Source organism: Taudactylus pleione, unplaced genomic scaffold (genome assembly GCF_031769625.1).
Source record: "Taudactylus pleione unplaced genomic scaffold, aTauple2 ptg000341l, whole genome shotgun sequence".
Classification (NCBI taxonomy): domain Eukaryota; kingdom Metazoa; phylum Chordata; class Amphibia; order Anura; family Myobatrachidae; genus Taudactylus; species Taudactylus pleione.
Genome location: NW_028284742.1, coordinates 2,296,327 through 2,315,697, shown reverse-complemented (window position 1 = coordinate 2,315,697; position 19,371 = coordinate 2,296,327). Strand labels below are relative to the sequence as shown.

Sequence of the window (19,371 nt, the reverse complement as noted above, 5' to 3'; positions counted from 1 at the left end):
TAGAATGCATTACTGCTTAATAGGACTGGGGTAACTCAGGGGAATAGGTCTAGCTAGTTTGTAATGGTCATCATTTACCGTTAAACACAACTTAACCTACAGTATTTAACCTTGTAAGGCCTGGCATCAAATAACAGGCAGAACATTCTAAGGCTTTATGACAGAGGTTCCCAAACGCGGTCCTCAAGGCATCCTAACGGTCCAGGTTTTAAGGCTATCCATGCTTGACCACAGGTGACTTAATTAGTACATCAGTAAATTTGATTTAACCACCTGTGCTCAACCATGGATAGCTCTAAAACCTGAATTGTTGGGGTGCCTTGAGCACCGCGTTTGGGAACCTCTGCTTTATGGATTTATCAATAGATTGAGCTATTTAAGTTTTTTCTCTCATAAGCCTTAAAGTTCTGCCCACAAGACTCCTGTGCTACTTGATAACAAATATTTTTAGATCCAATGCTTTTTCTAATCGAAGTTGGATTAGAACACAGGTTCTCAAACTCGGTCCTCAAGACCCCAAACAGTGCATGTTTTACAAGTCTCCACACTGAATCAAGTGAAATAATTAGCTCCACCTGTGGATTTTTTAAAATGTGTTAGTGAGTAATGAATACACCTGTTCACCTGCTGGGTGACCTGGAAAATGTGAACTGTGTGGGGTCCTGAGGACCGAGTTTGAGAACCACTGGATTAGAACATGCTTAAAAAAATGCATTATTTAATTCCTCAATAATGCAGCTTTTGTAAATGTAGAAAGAGAGAACATTATTTTTTTGTCATTTTATTCTGTGGTTGAGCCCAATATACAAACTCGATAAAAAAAAAAGTTTCAACAACAATAATAAAACAAACCCTGCTTAATAAAATAAATTTTTGATGTTGCTTAAAAAAAAAAGCTCCATGTACTAATGTAATAAAATACTTTATATTTTAATATGAAAAAAACCCCATTGTAATATACATTTGTGCACAAAACGCTTTTCATTTTAGACTGACAATATGTTTTAAAATATGTGAAAATCTTGAAGCACAAGTATTAAAATAAGCCAACATTGTATAATCTACATTTTAATAAGTTAAAAAACCAAGTTATATAAACCATGAGCTCTGAAAATATGATAAAAAGTTAATATATCTGAGCATATGTAACAGTTTACTTGTATATATAAAAAATATATTTCATACAAAAGAACACTGGATGCACAAACAGACATATTTGGTAGTCATTTGGTTGTATATGGTTATTTTGTTTACATTTTTTCATGTACTGATTGCATAAACCAGGAAACATGCTCTCCCCCCCCCCCTCCCCCCCCCAAATAAATATATGTTTCACTGTACAGAGCCTATGGCAACTGATAAAAATGAGTTGAACACTTACAAATGATCACTGATCGACATCATTAACTACTCACTGCGCCATAAGGAGGCAGTGCTACATCTGTTTAAAGGGAATCGAAGGCAGCCTATCAATTTAGAAGAAAGTCTCCTTTGTGGGGGCACTTTTATTTTTAGTGAATAAATGTTAGCTTTTAATAATTCAAATATAAAAAGGTATGTTAAATGAAAATAGACATTATAAAAGACTAGAGTTCTGTTACACAAAATTATTTTACAAAAAAAAATTGAGAGAGATTAATTAAATATATATATTGCCGGTATTAAATATGATATACTTATAAAAGGTATTTACTAATAACCTGAGAAATTGGCGAAGATGTTGAGATGGGATCCAATAATTTGTATGTATACATTTAATAGAAATTCCAATAGTGACTGTATATACATATACATTTCTGTGTAACTAAGTCTATTTCATGTAACATAGCTTTTGATAATTCACATAAAAAAAGATAAGTTTTAGTCAAAAAAATAAGAGTGCCCCCACCAAAATGAGTCTCTCTTCTGTCATGTCTGCCCTTTGCAGAAAAGTTCCCCATGAGATGTATAACCTATATAACTTCAGGGGAGCACCACCAACATTTTTGTATAATCAGAAAAATCAACTTTCCCCATAAAGGTGGGTACACGTTAGGCGACCACCCAAATCGATGCCCGATGGTGCCGATAAACGACATATCGGGCGGTCGGTACATACTGCACGATCCGGTGACTGCACATCCGATTATGTCGTTCATCGGCACCATTAAACTTACCAGTGTGCTGGGTTGCCCTGTTGTCTGTGCATACACAAGTGATGGGGCGACTCCGATGTCGGGCAGCGGGGGCGCGCATCATAGGTGGTACACACTAAACTATGTGACTGATATGTCGGCCCTATCTGCTGGTTTGGACTGCATATCGTCTAGTGTGTACCTGGCATTACACTAATTAAGAATATTTTCACTATCCATTTTGTTCTTGGAAAATTATTTAATAAAAATTATTGATAAAAGAATACGTTGGTTACTATATTAATTTGTATTTAACTATAGTCCTGTGTGGAATAACTTCTTTTTTAGCCTATCATATCACTAGGAATCAGTGAAATCACCCAGGCAGATGATACTCCTAGCTCCTTTTAAACTGATGGATGCATATTGGTTTAGTCTTCAAAAAAATGGCCGCCTCCATAGCATACACAAGAAAATGTTGAATAATGACAAAACAAAACAAAAATCAAGTTATACTATAAAAGCTAGTAATAGCTTTCACAAATATATGTAAAAGTTTCAGGAACTTTACAGAACTGAAGAGATTGAGGTTTTAATCATGGATAGCAGTATCTAAGTAGCTTGATAAACAGAGAACCTTTCTCAATAAGAAATGGCTGATAATGGAATAGCCTGCATGGCACACATAAGTACAATGAGAGATATCTTAAGTTCTGCATTATTATAGAAACGTTTACATTTATTTTGGGGACTTTTACAGTTTTATTTCCATATAAGGCAACTTGTATATTAGTATGAATTTAACTCTAAAAAGTGAGGCTACCAATAAGAAAAACACATGAACTGCAAAAAAATGAAAATGTATAAGAGACATACAAATGAATGAATGAAAAGATGATTGTAATACAATTATGTAACAGTTTACAGTGGGTGTAAAAAAAAGCAAACAGCAGCACTCCACCAGTTGCTGAACTACATCCCCCAGAATCCCTTGCCAGATGTTGAATTCTGGAATTATATCTCAGTAGCCATTTGTGTGCTGGCAGATTCTTACACGTTTCATAGATTTTGTAAAAAATACAATTTTTAAGTGCATCGTCTTGGTAAAAAACATAAAAGTGAGAACATAAAATGGCAATGAATGAAAACACAGGCATAAAATATACAATTATGATAAAGAGATCGGTTTTTATACATTTTCTATACAGAGGCACATTTTAATTGCACAGATTACATGCCTTTCTTCAGCAAGTTAAAAAATATTTTGCTGCAGTCATAAAAGCAATATTTTTGTCTTCAACTACTGAACAAATGTACAATAAAAACAGTTTGATCCATATATGAATACTGTTTCTTGGTATAAATAAGCATTTTACTTTTTAGAATATCATATTTCACTAAGTGCACCTTATAAACTGCTCATATTTGAGCAATGCAAACAAATAGATAGTTTTGTATAGGAAAGCACAACAGAACTTTAAATTATAAGTTTTTCCAGTTTAAAATTTTTTTATAAAAACAATTCAGAAAAATGGCACGTTGGGGTCCTCCGCCACAGAGAACGTACACTGCAGTGCTTGTGTCAGACAAAGTGCGCCTCTCTGTGTTCCAGCTCCTGCATGCGCTTTGGCCGAAGTCGTGGAAACGTTGGCTTTACATCTGTTGGCGGGAGTTCCTCCACTATGGGTTTGTGTGTATTTTTACCTTGTCCTTGAGTTTCAGATACCAGATCTGAGTCAGCAACTAGATTGACATTGTTGTTGTTGACCTGACATTGTATTTTCCCAGTACTTGTAGATGTAACATCACTTGGCGAAGTCTCTTCACTTGGCTTCATTTTGTAGGAAGGTGGCTTGTAAAAAGTTCCTGGAGGGGGCTGCAAAGTTCTCGGGGTCCGGTAAGAAGAAAGTACATTAGATTCTGAAGAGCTGCCCTCGGAGGCAATGGCACCTTGCTTGAGTTGAGTTACAGATGATAGTTTTGGCAGCGTTGCAGTCACACACGTGGGGTTAGAGGGCAAGCTGGTAGGTCCACTATCATGTGCTCTTATCTCCTGCGGTACATTAGTCATGATCATTGCAGTCCTTGGTGTAATGTCATATTGTTTGTATTGCTTATCCCAAGTTTTACGATAACTCTGGGGGTCATAACATGAAAGTCTGTGGCTGGAGGTGCTCGTAGGAAAAGGTTTGGTCTCTGAGATCTCTTCAATTATAGGACTCTTGCCAAGTTTGTCCGAACCGGTGACAACCACATTCCTGGAATTCCTCTCGTTCAGAACAGAGGGAGGAAGAAGTCGATCCACAGGTAAGCTTACAGGGCGTACCACTGGCTTGGCCCGAGGAGCCCTCAGCTGAACTTTGGTTATTTGTCTATAAGATTTTACAGGTACAGAGATGTTTGCCTTAGAAAGTTCTTCTGTGCTGTTCCTTCCCTGGGCAACATCACCCTCTGAAATGGTATCCATTGAACAATCTGGGTGAAAGAAGAGAAGACTTTAAATGACCATTCATACACCCATGTCTTTTATGCACACATACCAGTAATTATTAAAAAGGTATTGTCTAAAGAACCATGAAAAAAAGTCATTTTATTTTTAAACAATTTGATTCAATAAATGGGAAAATTTATTTGGACCGAAAATTCTACAAGCTTATGGGCTAATGAAAGGAGTATGAGGTCGAGGAGATTAAACAATGTACGTTGCTGCAAGGTTTTACAGGCATCACAACGGCCAACAGTGCACACAATACTAATTTTGTCCAACATCCCCCCGAACTAGTTGAACTGTGGAGATTAAGGGAGACCCTGCAGATGAACATAATTCACCCATATTGGTGATGATAACCAGGAACCCTTGAAACTGTAGTTTTCAACACACGTGATTGGACAACAATGATATATTAGCAACTGTTAGGACCTCCTGTTCTGCTGGTTGCCAGTGCAAAGAAGCTGAGGTGTTGGTGGGGTGGAGTGATCCTGCGGAGATGATTTACATGGTACTAAACAATTCAGGTATTTAGTGGGGTGGTGATCTCTAAATATTATGTTTTGTGTGGACCGAAGCCGAATTGTGTGAAAAAGGCTTCTGTATGGTGGTGATGAATATTCTTGCACATGTCTATTTTTAATCAGTATTCAAATCCCGACAGCGGAGGACTAGCAGTGATGATCCCGACACGCAAGTATATTTTCTATTTACTAACCTAACCTCCCCCCCTAACCCTCCCTTAGGGGTGCCTAACCCTAATCTTCCCCGCCAAGTGCCTAACCCCCCTCTAAGTGCCTAAAACTAACCCCCCCCTTCCCCGCAGCCTAATCCTAAATCTCCCGGGGGAGGGTGCCTAACCCTAACCTCCCCCCGAGGGTGCCTAACCCCCCCCCCCCTAGCCTAACCCTAACCTCTGGGGGGGGTGCTTAACCCTAAGTCCCCCCCCCCCCGGGAGCCCCTAACCGTACCCTGAGTCTTTATGTGAATGCCGCAGTCGACTGGATCCGTACAGATGCTCATCACCGGCTGCAGCGCTAATCCACTGCTAAGCACATTAAGACGCATCATCAGACACGGTCGGAGATTGCACCAGCCCTAAGGCGGGCGAAATTTCTCCATCTGAACATGGCCACTAGTGTCAGTGCAGCCTTAAGTCCCTGACAAATGACAGACAGAGCTGTAACTAGACTTTTTGGTGCCCTGTGCCAGAAAGGGCATTGCCCCCTACCTTATTTTTCAAATGGGAACAAAATGCACCCGAAAAGGGGGCATGGCCTCATGGGGAAGGGCCAGGGAAGAGATAGGGGAGGCCAGGAAATGCTGGGGATAAAAGAAGAAAAGGAAGCTATAAGTGAGAATGATTATAAACAGAAAACTTAAAAGGTACGAACAGCGCCCCCTGCCATGCGGTGCCCTGTGCGGTGGCACAGGCTGCACAACCCTAGTTACAGCCCTGCTGACAGAGACATGCCCGCCTCTGGCTAACTACCATCCAGAACTGCCCACCAAAATCGCCTCCCTCTGCGCCAAATTTTGTTCTGCAGCTCCCAGCGGTAACCATCGTGATGTATGTGTAGGGCGACTCGGACACATGCGCAGACTGAAAACCTTGTCTGCTAGCGTGCGAGAGAGACACTGCGTACACCTGAGTCAGGCCTATGTGTATTTTAGTTCATTTTTTAGCATGATGGTCTATATTACAGAACATACTGGAAACTCTCGAGCATTCAGGATAAAAAAAAACAAATCTCACATGTGTAGTCTCTGCAAAGAAAGACAGGAGTCCAAATCCAGAAATGTTAGTAACCAGCCAGTCATATCCATTTATACAAGCTTGCTGTTCAAAGAACGTAAAAATAAAAAAACACAGCAAAAAAAAAAAAAAAAAAAGAGAAATTGACAGTTTTCCTGAGTCACTACACACATTGAGGCCCATGCAGAGTTTACCACGGACCTGTTTGTTTAGTGTATTTTGTTTATTTATGCATTGCATATGCTCAGTAACTGAGGAGTTTATGGACTAAGCCTTGGAGAGAGATAAAGTGAACGGGGATAAAGTACTAATCAATCAGCTCCTGTCAATTTTCAAACACAGCCTATAAAGCAGGGATGGGGAACCTTTTTTCTGCCGGGGGCCATTTTGATATATAGAACATTATTTGCAGATCCGATGTAGGCCACGCCTCCTCCATGTGACATCACACAGGGGTGGGGCCACAATAGCCAGTGATTACAGCAATGCCGGAGCATCTTCAAGAGCTGTAAGGACAGCGGTGTGACCGTCTGAAGCGTCCTAAGGACGCTCCAGGCGGCACTGCTGCATAGATTCTGGCTGCAGGGGGCCATTCTAGGCACCCTGATAGCCAGATGAGGCTAGCAGAAAAAAAGCTCAAAGGGCCAGGCCAAATGATTCCACGAGCCGTATACGGCCCCCGAGCCTGAGGTTCCCCATCCCTGCTGTAAACTGACAGGAGCTGATTGACTGGTACTTTCTCTCTCCATGGCTTAGTACATAGACCAGAGTGCTCATGAGTATAGGTGATGCAGAGTCCCCTGCCTTTCTATCAAATCTACATTGAAGACTGAAGAGGTGTGACGGGTGTAATAGGACATCCTCACATAGGTAAAGTTCAGTGAGGAGCATAGAAACAATTGCGGGATATGTAGAGTTGGGCTTAAGAGTACATATATCTGTTTGGTGCTGTATCTTTTATGCCTAGTATTGGGTAGGTGAAAGTGAGTACTAATGAGGACTACAAGCAAACCACACATACACAGAGAGGGCAGGTGCACCATAAGATGGTAAGATGCACACAATTCTGCCTACGAGCAATACACATTTTTTCTATGCATAGCATTCAGAAACAACTTAAATTTATGTCCAACACTGCATCAGACCAATTGTATTTAAATAACCATCATACACTAGTAAATCAGCATCCCTGTGTATTCAACCAAATATCAAATGTATATACACAATACAGAATTTTAGAGAAACTAGAGTCTGTTTGCTCACAATGACACTTTCATGCTTCCAAAAGAGCTGTCTGTTGTCCATGTAACATTCATACTAAACAATTGGGACTTTTTGCATAGGCTGAAAGTCATAATTACATTCGTTCAAAGATATGGCTGAGCCCTAAAATTAAAATACATATATTGCATTCACAGTCAGCTGTTAGGAAACTAGGAAATGTGAGGGGAGTATTTCCTGACATTTGGGTATCGGGTAACTATAGACATGTGACTTTACAGAGATAGTTTGTATCACTCTGCTAAATGTAACTGCTGCCATTTCACTCATCACCCACTAAAACATCTCTCCTGTCCCCTAATTGATACATGATACACCTTCACTTTAGCAATGTTTTTTTTCTTTTATAAAAAGGTGCACGGTTGGCTCTTGCAGACCAATTCTGGCTTAAAGAGCAAGTTCCGCGGCCAATTCAAACTAATTTTAATAACAAATTATTCAAATTACAAACCCAGATCTCAGTTACTCCAACTATTCCGGCCGATTGGATCATTTTATCAAGCCGTTGTAGTTCGTAGAGCAATAGTGATTGGAGCTCACCGTCTCACAGTTACTTTGCATCTTGTTAACTATGCCACATTAGAGATGAGGAAGAGATGGAAGCTTATCAGCTCTACTAAAGTTCTGCAAGTTTATAGGCACATGCAGGATATATGACATAGGCAAAAACCCAAGACTATTATCCAGTTTCCAAACGCTACAAAATTTCACAGGTCATTAAATATTAATTTGAGCCCGCTTCCTATGAGGAACTCATTAGTATCAATAAAAATGACACAATGCTGTCTGATGAAAGCGCTGTTGCCAATGTAAACAATGACTACTTTTGCTGGGTATAGTATATTATTATTGGCTAGTTATAACAGCAACAGCATACACATACCCGATTTCTGCACTCTCAAACTGCACCCATCAAACTTTAACCACAAATTAGCATCTACTTGAACATGACAAGAGGAGCTTGAACGACCAGTGTGGGCCTGGTCAGTTGCAGTCAAAGTTCCTACACTATGCAATCATTGCTAAACTTATTGTCTCCTTAATAAACTTTATGTTGTCATTTGGGCAATTTCTCAAAGCATGGAAAACGGCTAGTCATCCCAATCCACACCAATGGTGACCGAAGCATCATATCAAACCAGACATCTTCCTTTACTGCCTAGATTATGCAAAGTTATAAAAAAATATATATGTTTACAACTAGATCAGCAGATTTTACATAACAAATTTCATTGGGAAGAAACCAATTCTCTAGCACATTATTTCTAAAATTTGCAAAATCATTTCACACTGTAGTGCATCCTGTACTTCTAAATGAACTCCAATGCTCATGAATTGGAACCTATTTTGCTATAGTGGTTTCACTCCTACTTCTCTTCAGGAGAATTCCAGTTTGTGCCCTTAATGGTCTCCAACTATAGCCGCCTACTTTATTTGTGGGGTCATTGCAGTTATCTGTATTTATAAAGGCCCTAGCAATCCAATCAGCTTGTTTCCAATACAATTACAAATTCCTCAGCCGTACCACTAACACTTATCACCTAGAATCTACCTCCATAATCCTGCTAATGGATCCCAATGTCAATAAGAAATCTGGATGCCTTCTACTACTGGGCTCCTCAGACTTGGAACATCCTACCCAAATGACTGAAATCTGCCACCTGAATGAAATATTTTAAAAATGTAATTTGTTAGAACTCCACAGGTTTGCTGAATGCAGTGTTGTAACCACCCTGATCCTCACATCTGCATAAAGCATTTGGGGCTATTCTATGTGCTACTCCCGAGCAAAGAAAAGTGAAATACATAAACAATAATCCCAAATGCCAACAGTGCAAAAACCCAATTTATATTCTAACTGCAATCTGTTATATTATTAACCTGACATCTCCCAAACGAAAGGCCTGCTTGCTTAGTATTACCTAGTAGTGTGCCACTTGATGCTTTAGATCAGTAGTTCTCAAACTCAGTCCTCAGGACCCAACACAGGTCACGTTTTCCAGGTCACCCAGCAAGGGGCACAGGTGTATTCATTACTCACTGACACATTTTAAAAGTTCCACAGATGGAGCTAATTATTTCACTGATTCTGTGAGGAGACCTGCAAAACATGCACTGTTTGGGGGTCCTGAGGACAGAGTTTGAGAACCTGTGCTTTAGAGCAGCATCTAAAATTCAGGTAATTTCCAAAAGCCATTTTTAGTTTTCCATATGGTGGTTTTGCCTAGGAGATCATTCACCTATCACTTACAGTACTGTCATAACACTTACATTGTGACAGGAGATCTCTCTTCAGATATTAACTTGAGCTGGGAATGGTTTAGTTTACATAAACACTGCAAAGCCTATTTAGTTGTCTGTGTACCAGTATCTAAGCAAGGACACATTTTTTGGGAACCTTATACCAGGTAAACATTACCAAGTGTTTAAAGCAACAATTATGCAGGTGCTTCATTGCGGTCATTGAGTTTCAAAATTACGCAATCAAAATCTTCTTAATAGAATACTTCCTGGGCTTGTACTTTACACTTGGGGAGTAGAGCCTCTAAGGTGAGCAAGAGTCGTCTATTTCCCTATAAACCACATATACGTCCAGTTTTAATGAGGTATCCATAACAACAAATGCCCAGAGAGCTTGATGTGCACAACGCAACGCGGCTTTTCTACCTTGTGGCCGGAGTCATTTATTGGGTTATACAGATAATATACCCCCAGGTGCATTTAATTTATTGATTTGCTAATGTTCTACTGCATTGTTTGTCAGATACACTGCAGTCATCATAGAGGTTTCGTTCTTTGCTTCTTCTGGTTTTACATCTTGGAGCAGTGTAGTTCAATCATGTGTTCCTGGGGGTTGGGTACAGAATGTCGATGCTCGGGATCCCGGAGGTCAGAATCCAGACAAGCAGGGGCAACTTTAGAGAGGAGGGGGCCTTGTGCATCTCCCGTCATGGGCCCCCTCCTCTCACCCTGGCGGCCGGCAGCCGACTGTTGCGGCTGACCAGCCACCGCAGAATCAGTAGATTCTGGGCACTAGAGAGTCTACTGCGCATGCGCAGATTGCCAGGGAAATGGCACGGCCACCATTTTCCCAGCGATTTCCTCAAAGTGCTTACGTAAAACACCGGACAAATGGCCACAGCAGCCTAAACCTAACCTTTCCCCCTCTAGTGCCTAAACCTAACCCTCCCCCCACTATTTACTGCCGGAATGTCGGCACAGGGATTCCGATATGTATCAGCATTCCGGTGCCGGCATTCTAACCGCCGGCATCCCGACATTCGGGATTGTGACTACATCCCTTTTCTGGTTATGTGAGCCAATGTGATCCATAGTCACGTGAAAACTATCTGAGTCCCAGGACAACAACATTATCTAACCAATTATATAAGACATGACTTAGGTCACAAAAGGAAAACAAACATATATAAGTCAGGGAGGGCAGCCGGAGCATAACAATAAGAAGCAAATAAGCACGAAACAGTAGGAGCAGCCTTTTCATTACCAATGGCTCATGTCGAAGAATTTAATTGTGGCCAAATATTACAATATATTTATTAACAAGAACATTGTTAGAAACAGATATTAAAGGAAGACACGTTTCCCTTATTACTGTATCTTCTAGGGCGAGTTTGTGCAGAAACAGAACTGCTCACCTTGCTCCTCTGATGCCTGGAATGCGAACACAGGACTGAGGGCATCGGAGGAGGAAGAATCTCTCCTTATCTCTGCTTCATACTCACTGGAATTATTCTCTGCAAGGTACAAGGTAGAAAAGAAGCAACATTAAGAGGAAACAAGAGACAATTATATATTTGATTGTGCTGCGATATAAATGGCAGTGAAGTATTATCTTTATATTGGAATCGGTACTTCATTTGTGGAGTAGTGCTGTGCATTGTAATACAGGAATATACAGTAAGTGATATTACCATACTGAATACTTACCAATCTCTTCTACTATATCCATACTCTGGCCTCGGCTTTCCTGCCCTTCTACGCCTTTAAAAATGAAAGTCTCATCCAGGGAGCCTGCACCCTGTTTGGACAGCACAATGCTCTAAGAAAGCCGAGAGAGGAATATTGTGTGAGCTTCATCTTGTCAGACAGAAGGATTATTGGAATAAAAGCACTGAAAGGAGGCTTAAGAGTAAAAGAAAAGAGCTAACGAGACAAGAGAGGAGTCTTACCTCATTCCCCACTGGCAGTGATTGGGACTTCCTTATGTGCTGCAGTTCTCGCTCCTCTGCGAGAGTCGCCTTATCCGTGTGGTGGTCTACAGGGTTAAACATCTCACGGGAGACATCAAATATCTTGTCATAGTAGGTTATAAGAAGCTCCACCATACGGGCCTGATATGGATAATCCACAAGAGAGGAGAGTGATATAGTTGCATCAGTCTGACGTGGCCTAAGCAGGGTGGGCCCAAATATTATCCCGAGGTTGCTGGCAGTCATTTTATTTTCTTCCACTTCCTGTGTGACCCTGAATGGAAACATAATATTGGTGTCAGCATTTTAAATTGACATCATGTAACAATGAAGTGATTACATCGCTGAAATAACATGCCAGCAATATTCAGATTTATGAACAACCTACAACTCCTTTGCCCCCCTCCAAAAGAACTCATGATTGTCTTTTGTTTATCACATAACAAATAGTTAAGGTTTCAAAGATAAAGTGTCAAGATTACTAATTCGACAGATGTCAAGTGGTCCCTGCAAACAGTTTACTCCTCTAACAAGTTTTACTTTTCCTTCTCAAGTGCAGAATAAAAAAAATATATGTACAGTATGAAGTGTATATTAATCTCTTTTTAATATAGGTGAGATATTGTGTAATCCCCCAGAGATTACTGTAATATTATAACTCTGAAATGACTGAATGTCAGGGTGTGTGGGAACGAACTGAACAAACTTTATTACTATCCCAAACAGGCACAACGCCCAGCAACTAAAAAGTGAATATCTCAGGAGCGCTCTTGCAGCTGAAATCATATCTGAGCACTGGGAACAGAAAATATTTTTCTTGAGCATCTCTTCTTTCAACAGATCTATGTCAGCATGGACAGTGCATAAGCATCTGAAATGTAATGTCTAAATTCTGTGAAAAACACATTCATTAAAGAAGATTAAAATACATATATACACAGGGAAGGGCTGGTAACATTTATCCCGAGGGGCAAACACAAGCAATAGGTCTAGGCTCGTCTATTAGTACTCCACTACAGAAAAATAGATGTGTCAAAGAACTATAAGAAAACACAACAACATCTACCAGACCCAAACGACTAGAAATCAACAGAACCTTCTGGAGAGCTGGAGGCAACACAGAGCGCATTCTGGTGAGCTGGAGGCAACACAGAGCGCATTCTGGTGAGCTGGAGGCAACACAGAGCGCATTCTGGTGAGCTGGAGGCAACACAGAGCGCATTCTGGTGAGCTGGAGGCAACACAGAGCGCATTCTGGTGAGCTGGAGGCAACACAGAGCGCATTCTGGTGAGCTGGAGGCAACACAGAGCGCATTCTGGTGAGCTGGAGGCAACACAGAGCGCATTCTGGTGAGCTGGAGGCAACACAGAGCGCATTCTGGTGAGCTGGAGGCAACACAGAGCATTCCGGGTGAATTTGAGATTATACAGAATGAGAATCTTTCAACACTCTGACTGATCAATGGCCAGTATCAACCACAAGTGTGGTGAGAGCCTTCTAATGAGCTTGAAACAATACAGGGGCTGATTTAGAGTTGCACACAAGTCAAACACATTGCGTGCAAGTAAATAATGCAGATCTTCACCTGTATTTACATGCATCTATGAGACTGCACTGCCCTCATCCATCCTATGAAGAAGTAGCCATCATCTCTATCAGCGTGCATTTGCCATAGCCCTTTACTTGGTGCAAGAGATCCCTCCAAATATCAGATGGATCTCTGCATACCCACAATTCTGCATAGTCAGCCTGCCTACCTACATGCCCACAGCATGCTTTCAGAACACACACATTGTCTGTGTGTGAACAGCCCTTACATATGCCCATGGCATGCCTTCAGAACACTTATCCTACATGTGAAAAGCCTGTTACCACCTAGATACATCATACAGCCGCTAGAGGAGATGCAAATGAGATGCGTATGACTCAGTCACCCATAGTTGCTCATAGAGGTGTATTGCAGACATCATATGTATGTGCAGTGCGAAAATCACAAGCTCCACCGAGAGCATTCTGGTGGGCTCCAGGCTCCACCGAGAGCATTCTGGTGGGCTCCAGGCTCCACCGAGAGCATTCTGGTGGGCTCCAGGCTCCACCGAGAGCATTCTGGTGAGCTCCAGGCTCCACCGAGAGCATTCTGGTGGGCTCCAGGCTCCACAGAGAGCATTCTGGTGGGCTCCAGGCTCCACAGAGAGCATTCTGGTGGGCTCCAGGCTCCACAGAGAGCATTCTGGTGAATTTGAAATGATACAGATTGAAAATGTCAAATTAACTGTAGAACACTAGTGTATTGGGTTTATGTTCAAATACCTGTGAAGATGTCCTACTAAGAACTGTAACGTGTTGTAGTTAGGCAGTGGCAGTTGTTTCAGCAAGTCTCTTATTTTAATAATAACCCTGTTCAGTTCAACTCCAGATGGCTGTCTCATTAACGGTGGGCTGCTTGGTTTAAAGTCTGTTTCATCATTGACACGCTGACTTTCTTTGGCTAATCCGATCAATTCGTTGTAAAGACGAAACAAAACCAAAGGTTCTGGAAGCTAAAGACAAACATTATGAATGGATCTGAATATTTAACAGTGCATTTTCCATCCTCCTAGAATGCTTGCTGCTAAATTAGCATTATTAGCATTTATTAGTAATATTTTTTGTAAATACTAAATAAAAAAAACAACACATTTAACATTATACCTTGAATTGCAAACATTAAATACTATCGTACAGCTATATCCATGGAAACACATAACCACATGATGTGTGCAGCTCTTTATATAGTCCTACACATCACCATACTAGTTTTACAGCACAGTTACCCTACTACGATCTTATCCTGGATTAGGGATGACACTGACGTGTCCCAGTAAACTGGAAGTACTTGAGATAAACTACCTGACGGAGGTAGAGCTTGAGAACATTGCTGATGTCGTGTGCGTACAGGTCTGACAGTTCCACCAAGTCTTTTCCATTTTCAAACGCTTGACACAGTTTCTCCACTCTAGACTTTGCTCCATTTACGCGATAGATGCCCTGAAAAAAAAAACAACAAGGTAATTCCTTGACTAGCTAAAAGTAATCCATAAGCTAAGTGAGTGCAATGGGTTCTCACACTTGTACGTTTTGCTGCTCTTATTTACACCTTTGGCCAGTTAATAGTCGACTAGCAAAATGTAGCCAGCGTCCCTTCACTCTGTCCTCCAGTGTGTGGAAGCCATTGGAGAAGGGGGCACATGTGTCTCCGGCAGACCATCCATGATTACTGTAATTTGTGGAAAGCCTGCAGCTGCCTCTTGTGGTGTCTGGACCTCGCATAGGATGTATTATTTGTCTGGAAGGCTGGGTTATCATCTTGTAAATTTCGGTCTTAATTTATAAATAAGATTAAAGTTAGGACTAGTCTATTTAGCAGAAACAAGGTGAAAGCAGTGGATAGATTACATGTGCTTGGAATTGTAGGCAATAAAATATTTTTGCATTTATAATTTTAGAAGCTTTTTTTTAATTTTGAGAAGTTCTTAATTGGACCTTTTTATGCTGGTTGGCAGGTGAGTATAGAGCAGGGATGGGGAACCTCAGGCCCAGGGTCCATATAAGGCCTCCTGTAATCATTTGGTCTGTCCCTCTAAGCTTTTTCTGCTAGCCTCCTCTGGCTAGCAGGGTGCCTAGAATGGCACCCTGCAGCCAGAACCTATGCGGCAGTGCCGCCTGGAGCATCCTTAGGGCGCTTCCACTTCCTTACAGCTCCGGGCATTGATGTAATCACCGGCGACTGTGGCCCCGTCCCCGTGTGACATCACACTGATGGGGCGTAGCCTGCACCAGGCCCGTGAATAATGTTATATATATCAAAATGGCCCATGGCAGAAAAAAGGTTCCCCTCCCCTGGTATAGAGGAAACATTACACGTATTACATTACATTGTATAAGCAGGGAGGGCTGGAAAACACTACAAAACTAATATCTAAATTTGCCAGTTGCTTAATATTAACCTTAATAACCTACATTTGTACATGCAGAGCACGGAGGTGAAATGCACTGCTCAATCTTAGTCTGCCCTTCCACTGCCGTACGGTTTAAATGTGTAATGGAGTACTTTACACCAACACGGTAAAAAAAAAAAAACCTAACAAAAACAAACTACATCACTGACTAAAGATGTCCATCCACTAGACGATTATGTTGAGCGATTGAACGATAATGATCATTCAATCATTCATAAATCGTTTGCAAATAGTTTGCATAAATGTCTAAAACACGTGCCCGCAGGTCGTTTAAACAGCTATCATCGTGCAAACATGCTGGTCAACCTGACGATGTCAGGTTGAGCATGTTGGCAGATGATTGATGAGCCTGCACTGAACGACTGCTCGTTCAGTGCAGGCTCATCACGGATTGACAAACGACTGCACTATTACAATGTCATAATCATGCAGTCGTTTTCATGTCTGCTAGTGGATGGGCACCTTAAGTGGCTGCCAAGATGGGTCAAAAAGCTCAGACAGCAGGAGAACAAGTGCTTATCTGGTAATCAGTCAGACAAATGAACTTTATGACACTCCTGCCTGTTCCTATAGAATGATACAAGGTGCAGGAGCTCTGATGAATTTATCAACTTTTAGGAAAAGTGAGCATATAGCATGGCGGGTCAGACCTATTTAGATAGTGACCACTTTATTTGCAATTATGCAATGGTATGCATCACATAGATTGATAATTACTTGTTTTAGTTTTTATTTTCAAATCTAGGGGGTTAAATCCCTTTCAGAGTCCGCATACAACATATTATGCCTCTTAATCAGTAAATATTCTTGTAATTTGTCTTATGTTTGGAAATGTGTCCTAGTCACCACATGGAAAGATAAGCCCAGCAAAAATAAACCAGAGGCATTTTCTAATTAGGCAGGTTTTAAAATTGTGCTTTTGTACAAAGTACAAAAAACATCACTGCTGGAATTGTAAAAATGCGACCACACACCTGAAAGCTAAGTATGAGAACAAAAGACTAAACCTAGAAGAAAAAAAAAAAAAAGTTATAAAATATTCTAAGCGGGCTACCTGCAGAACCTTGGCAATCCCAATACTCAAGAGATTACCCCCTAGCCTATTGTGTCTGCTCTACAAACATCTGTTGCACCAATTATTTAGATACTTTAGAAGCCAGTACTATTTAATTCTTCACTTCAACTTTAGTTAATGAATTTCACACAAAAAATAAGATCGAAAAAAATCTCCTACACAATTAAAATGTGTATATTTGAGTCAAGAAAGTTATTTGGGCAGGAACGATCCATCTGTCCCTGTGTATGCATTGTGACTCCCCCACATGACAATTTAATAAGAAAACATTCCACAGTGAAATACTAAATAGAGTAATGTCACCTAAGTAAGAGTGTTGGGTTTCATTTTTTTTTTATATTATTCCCAAAAGTAGTACAACCCTGATGCCATGAAAAGTTTCAGAATACAAAGCTGTTCTCAATTTACAGCCATACTGCCTCCCTCCTCCTTTACAGACTGTGGGGGCAGCACCAATACTGAAAGTGTACATGCGTGTGTATGTATGTGTATATAAATGTATACACGCAAACCCACATGTACACATTTACTCACACCATTTAATGCTCTACTGCTGATCAGAAACAAACAGATCAAAATAAAGTGTCAATTTACATTCCATAGAGTCTTGTGGGCTGGGACGGGGAGGGGGGGCAGCTGGTGAATAGTTCAAATGGTTGAATAAGATCAGCTGCTCCTTATACGGCAGTGTCGCCTGGGTGATCGCTGCCACGTGACTGCGAACACTGTTTGGATTCTGAGTGCGGAACGCCGAAACAAGAAATCCTTATTGTTAAGTGAGGTTAGACCTTGCTCAGCATAAGATGATGTTGGTCTTACAAGCACTCATGATGGTAAAGCATATAGCAATGAATGGGTTAACTTTTCTTTAACAGACTTATAAGCACTTGATCTAGGAGGGGTTTTAGCTCTGCACCCCATCCCCACTCGGAGTCTAATCAGTGCAAAGCGTGCACTATCTGCGTATACTGCAGGACACACTCACCTTTATGGAGAGCGCTCGGTTCTCTATCTCGGAGGTGCACTTCCTGATAATGAAAGGAATGCCATCAGGGGTGTTCTTAGCAGCCTGAGTAAATTCCACTCCAAAGAGATGAAGTCTTCCATGAAGCTTTTTGTGTCCACACTGAATGGCCAATGTTTCCAGGCACTTCTTATGGCAAGCAAGAGAACACTGTAATAAAGGAAGGGCACTAAATGGGCTGTTGTCCCTTTATGCTATGTCTAATAATAACAATTGTGTAATCATTGACTTAAAGCTGCATGGGTGGGACGGGAAGTGCAGTAAAGCCATACAAAAGCATGCACTAGAGAAGCAATGTCCCATATCATTGTGTTCTCCGTCTGGTGCCAAGGACTGAGTCACCGGCCTGCCTTACCTCCTCGCACTCGGCCCCATGAAACACCACTAAACTGTCGCACTCTCTGCACTTGGAGGGGGCTCTTAATTTTCGCAGCTTGTGCGTCTGGGCAGCCTTGGACATGATGGTATTCCGAAAGGGTCCCGGGGAATTTGCTATCTCGGAAACAAGGTCACTCAAACCTACAGAAAAAAAACAGTAAATTAACAAAATGATATATTGATAAATGTAATAAATTTGTATGATGTGGTTAGTATACTAGTTCCTAAAACTTACATCTAAGTATAGTTAAAAGCAAAACAGTTTAACCAGGTGTTATTCTACCGGGCAGGTAACTTTCACCAGCTGGTAATTGCAGGAGCACTACACACAGTGGGTCTGATACAGAGGTGGGCGCAGCTGCATCTATTGGCCGTTTATGCAAATGCTGATACAAAGCCCTTCCCTTGTGTTTATCTGTGCGTCTGACTGTACAAGGACTGAGGCGCCCACTTTCATTGTCCGTATTTGCAGCAATACAGATTTGTGCATCCTTAGACGCCAACATCCATACTTGCACCAGACCTATGGCAGGTGCAGTTTCTCCATGTGTGTATGGTCTCCTATGAGAGCGCTCGATGGCCTGTGTACACAAACACTTTCACCTGCACACACGTGACGTGACACTCCCATAACCCACCCATAATTCAGACCATCTCCATGCATGCACTAAGATACCTCCCTGTTACCGCCCAGGAACGCCTACTACATTTTCAATACACTTCTCCCTGCGTGCACCTAAAATTAGAACTGCAAGTCTGCATAGACACGATCGGGACGCATGCGCAGTACCAAAAAACACCCAAATTGCTTCACTATGTCCGACATCGGCAGTGCGTACACCTCTTAATCAGGCCCACTACATACACCATTTGGGAAAAAGTCTGTTAAATGCAATTTCATAAACCTATATAATTATACAAAAAATAACTTGTATTAAAAGATCAGCTGCAAGTATTATTCTGCTTGTGATAAAAGCTGACAGTGGGGGACATCATTTTCTGATAGCCGGATTCCTTTACAAGCAATTAGAGATGTATCAGATGC

General features: G+C 41.2%; 1 protein-coding gene across 5 annotated transcripts in view; it reads right to left on the bottom strand.

Annotated features, from left to right (window-relative positions):
• Positions 1 to 346: 346 nt before the first annotated feature.
• Positions 347 to 19,371, bottom strand: part of ARHGAP29 (Rho GTPase activating protein 29) — a 134,483-nt gene continuing 115,458 nt past the window's right edge. For all 5 annotated transcript variants that reach the window (XM_088443964.1, XM_088443965.1, XM_088443966.1 and 2 more), the window contains 8 exons: positions 18,304 to 18,467; positions 17,910 to 18,098; positions 14,741 to 14,878; positions 14,162 to 14,391; positions 11,830 to 12,124; positions 11,588 to 11,699; positions 11,296 to 11,394; positions 347 to 4,589 (listed from right to left, as the gene is read on the bottom strand). In XM_088443964.1, coding sequence (XP_088300090.1) covers positions 3,697 to 4,589; positions 11,296 to 11,394; positions 11,588 to 11,699; positions 11,830 to 12,124; positions 14,162 to 14,391; positions 14,741 to 14,878; positions 17,910 to 18,098; positions 18,304 to 18,467 — 2,120 coding nt within the window. In that variant the 3' untranslated portion in view covers positions 347 to 3,696. The remainder of the gene's footprint in view (positions 4,590 to 11,295; positions 11,395 to 11,587; positions 11,700 to 11,829; positions 12,125 to 14,161; positions 14,392 to 14,740; positions 14,879 to 17,909; positions 18,099 to 18,303; positions 18,468 to 19,371) is intronic.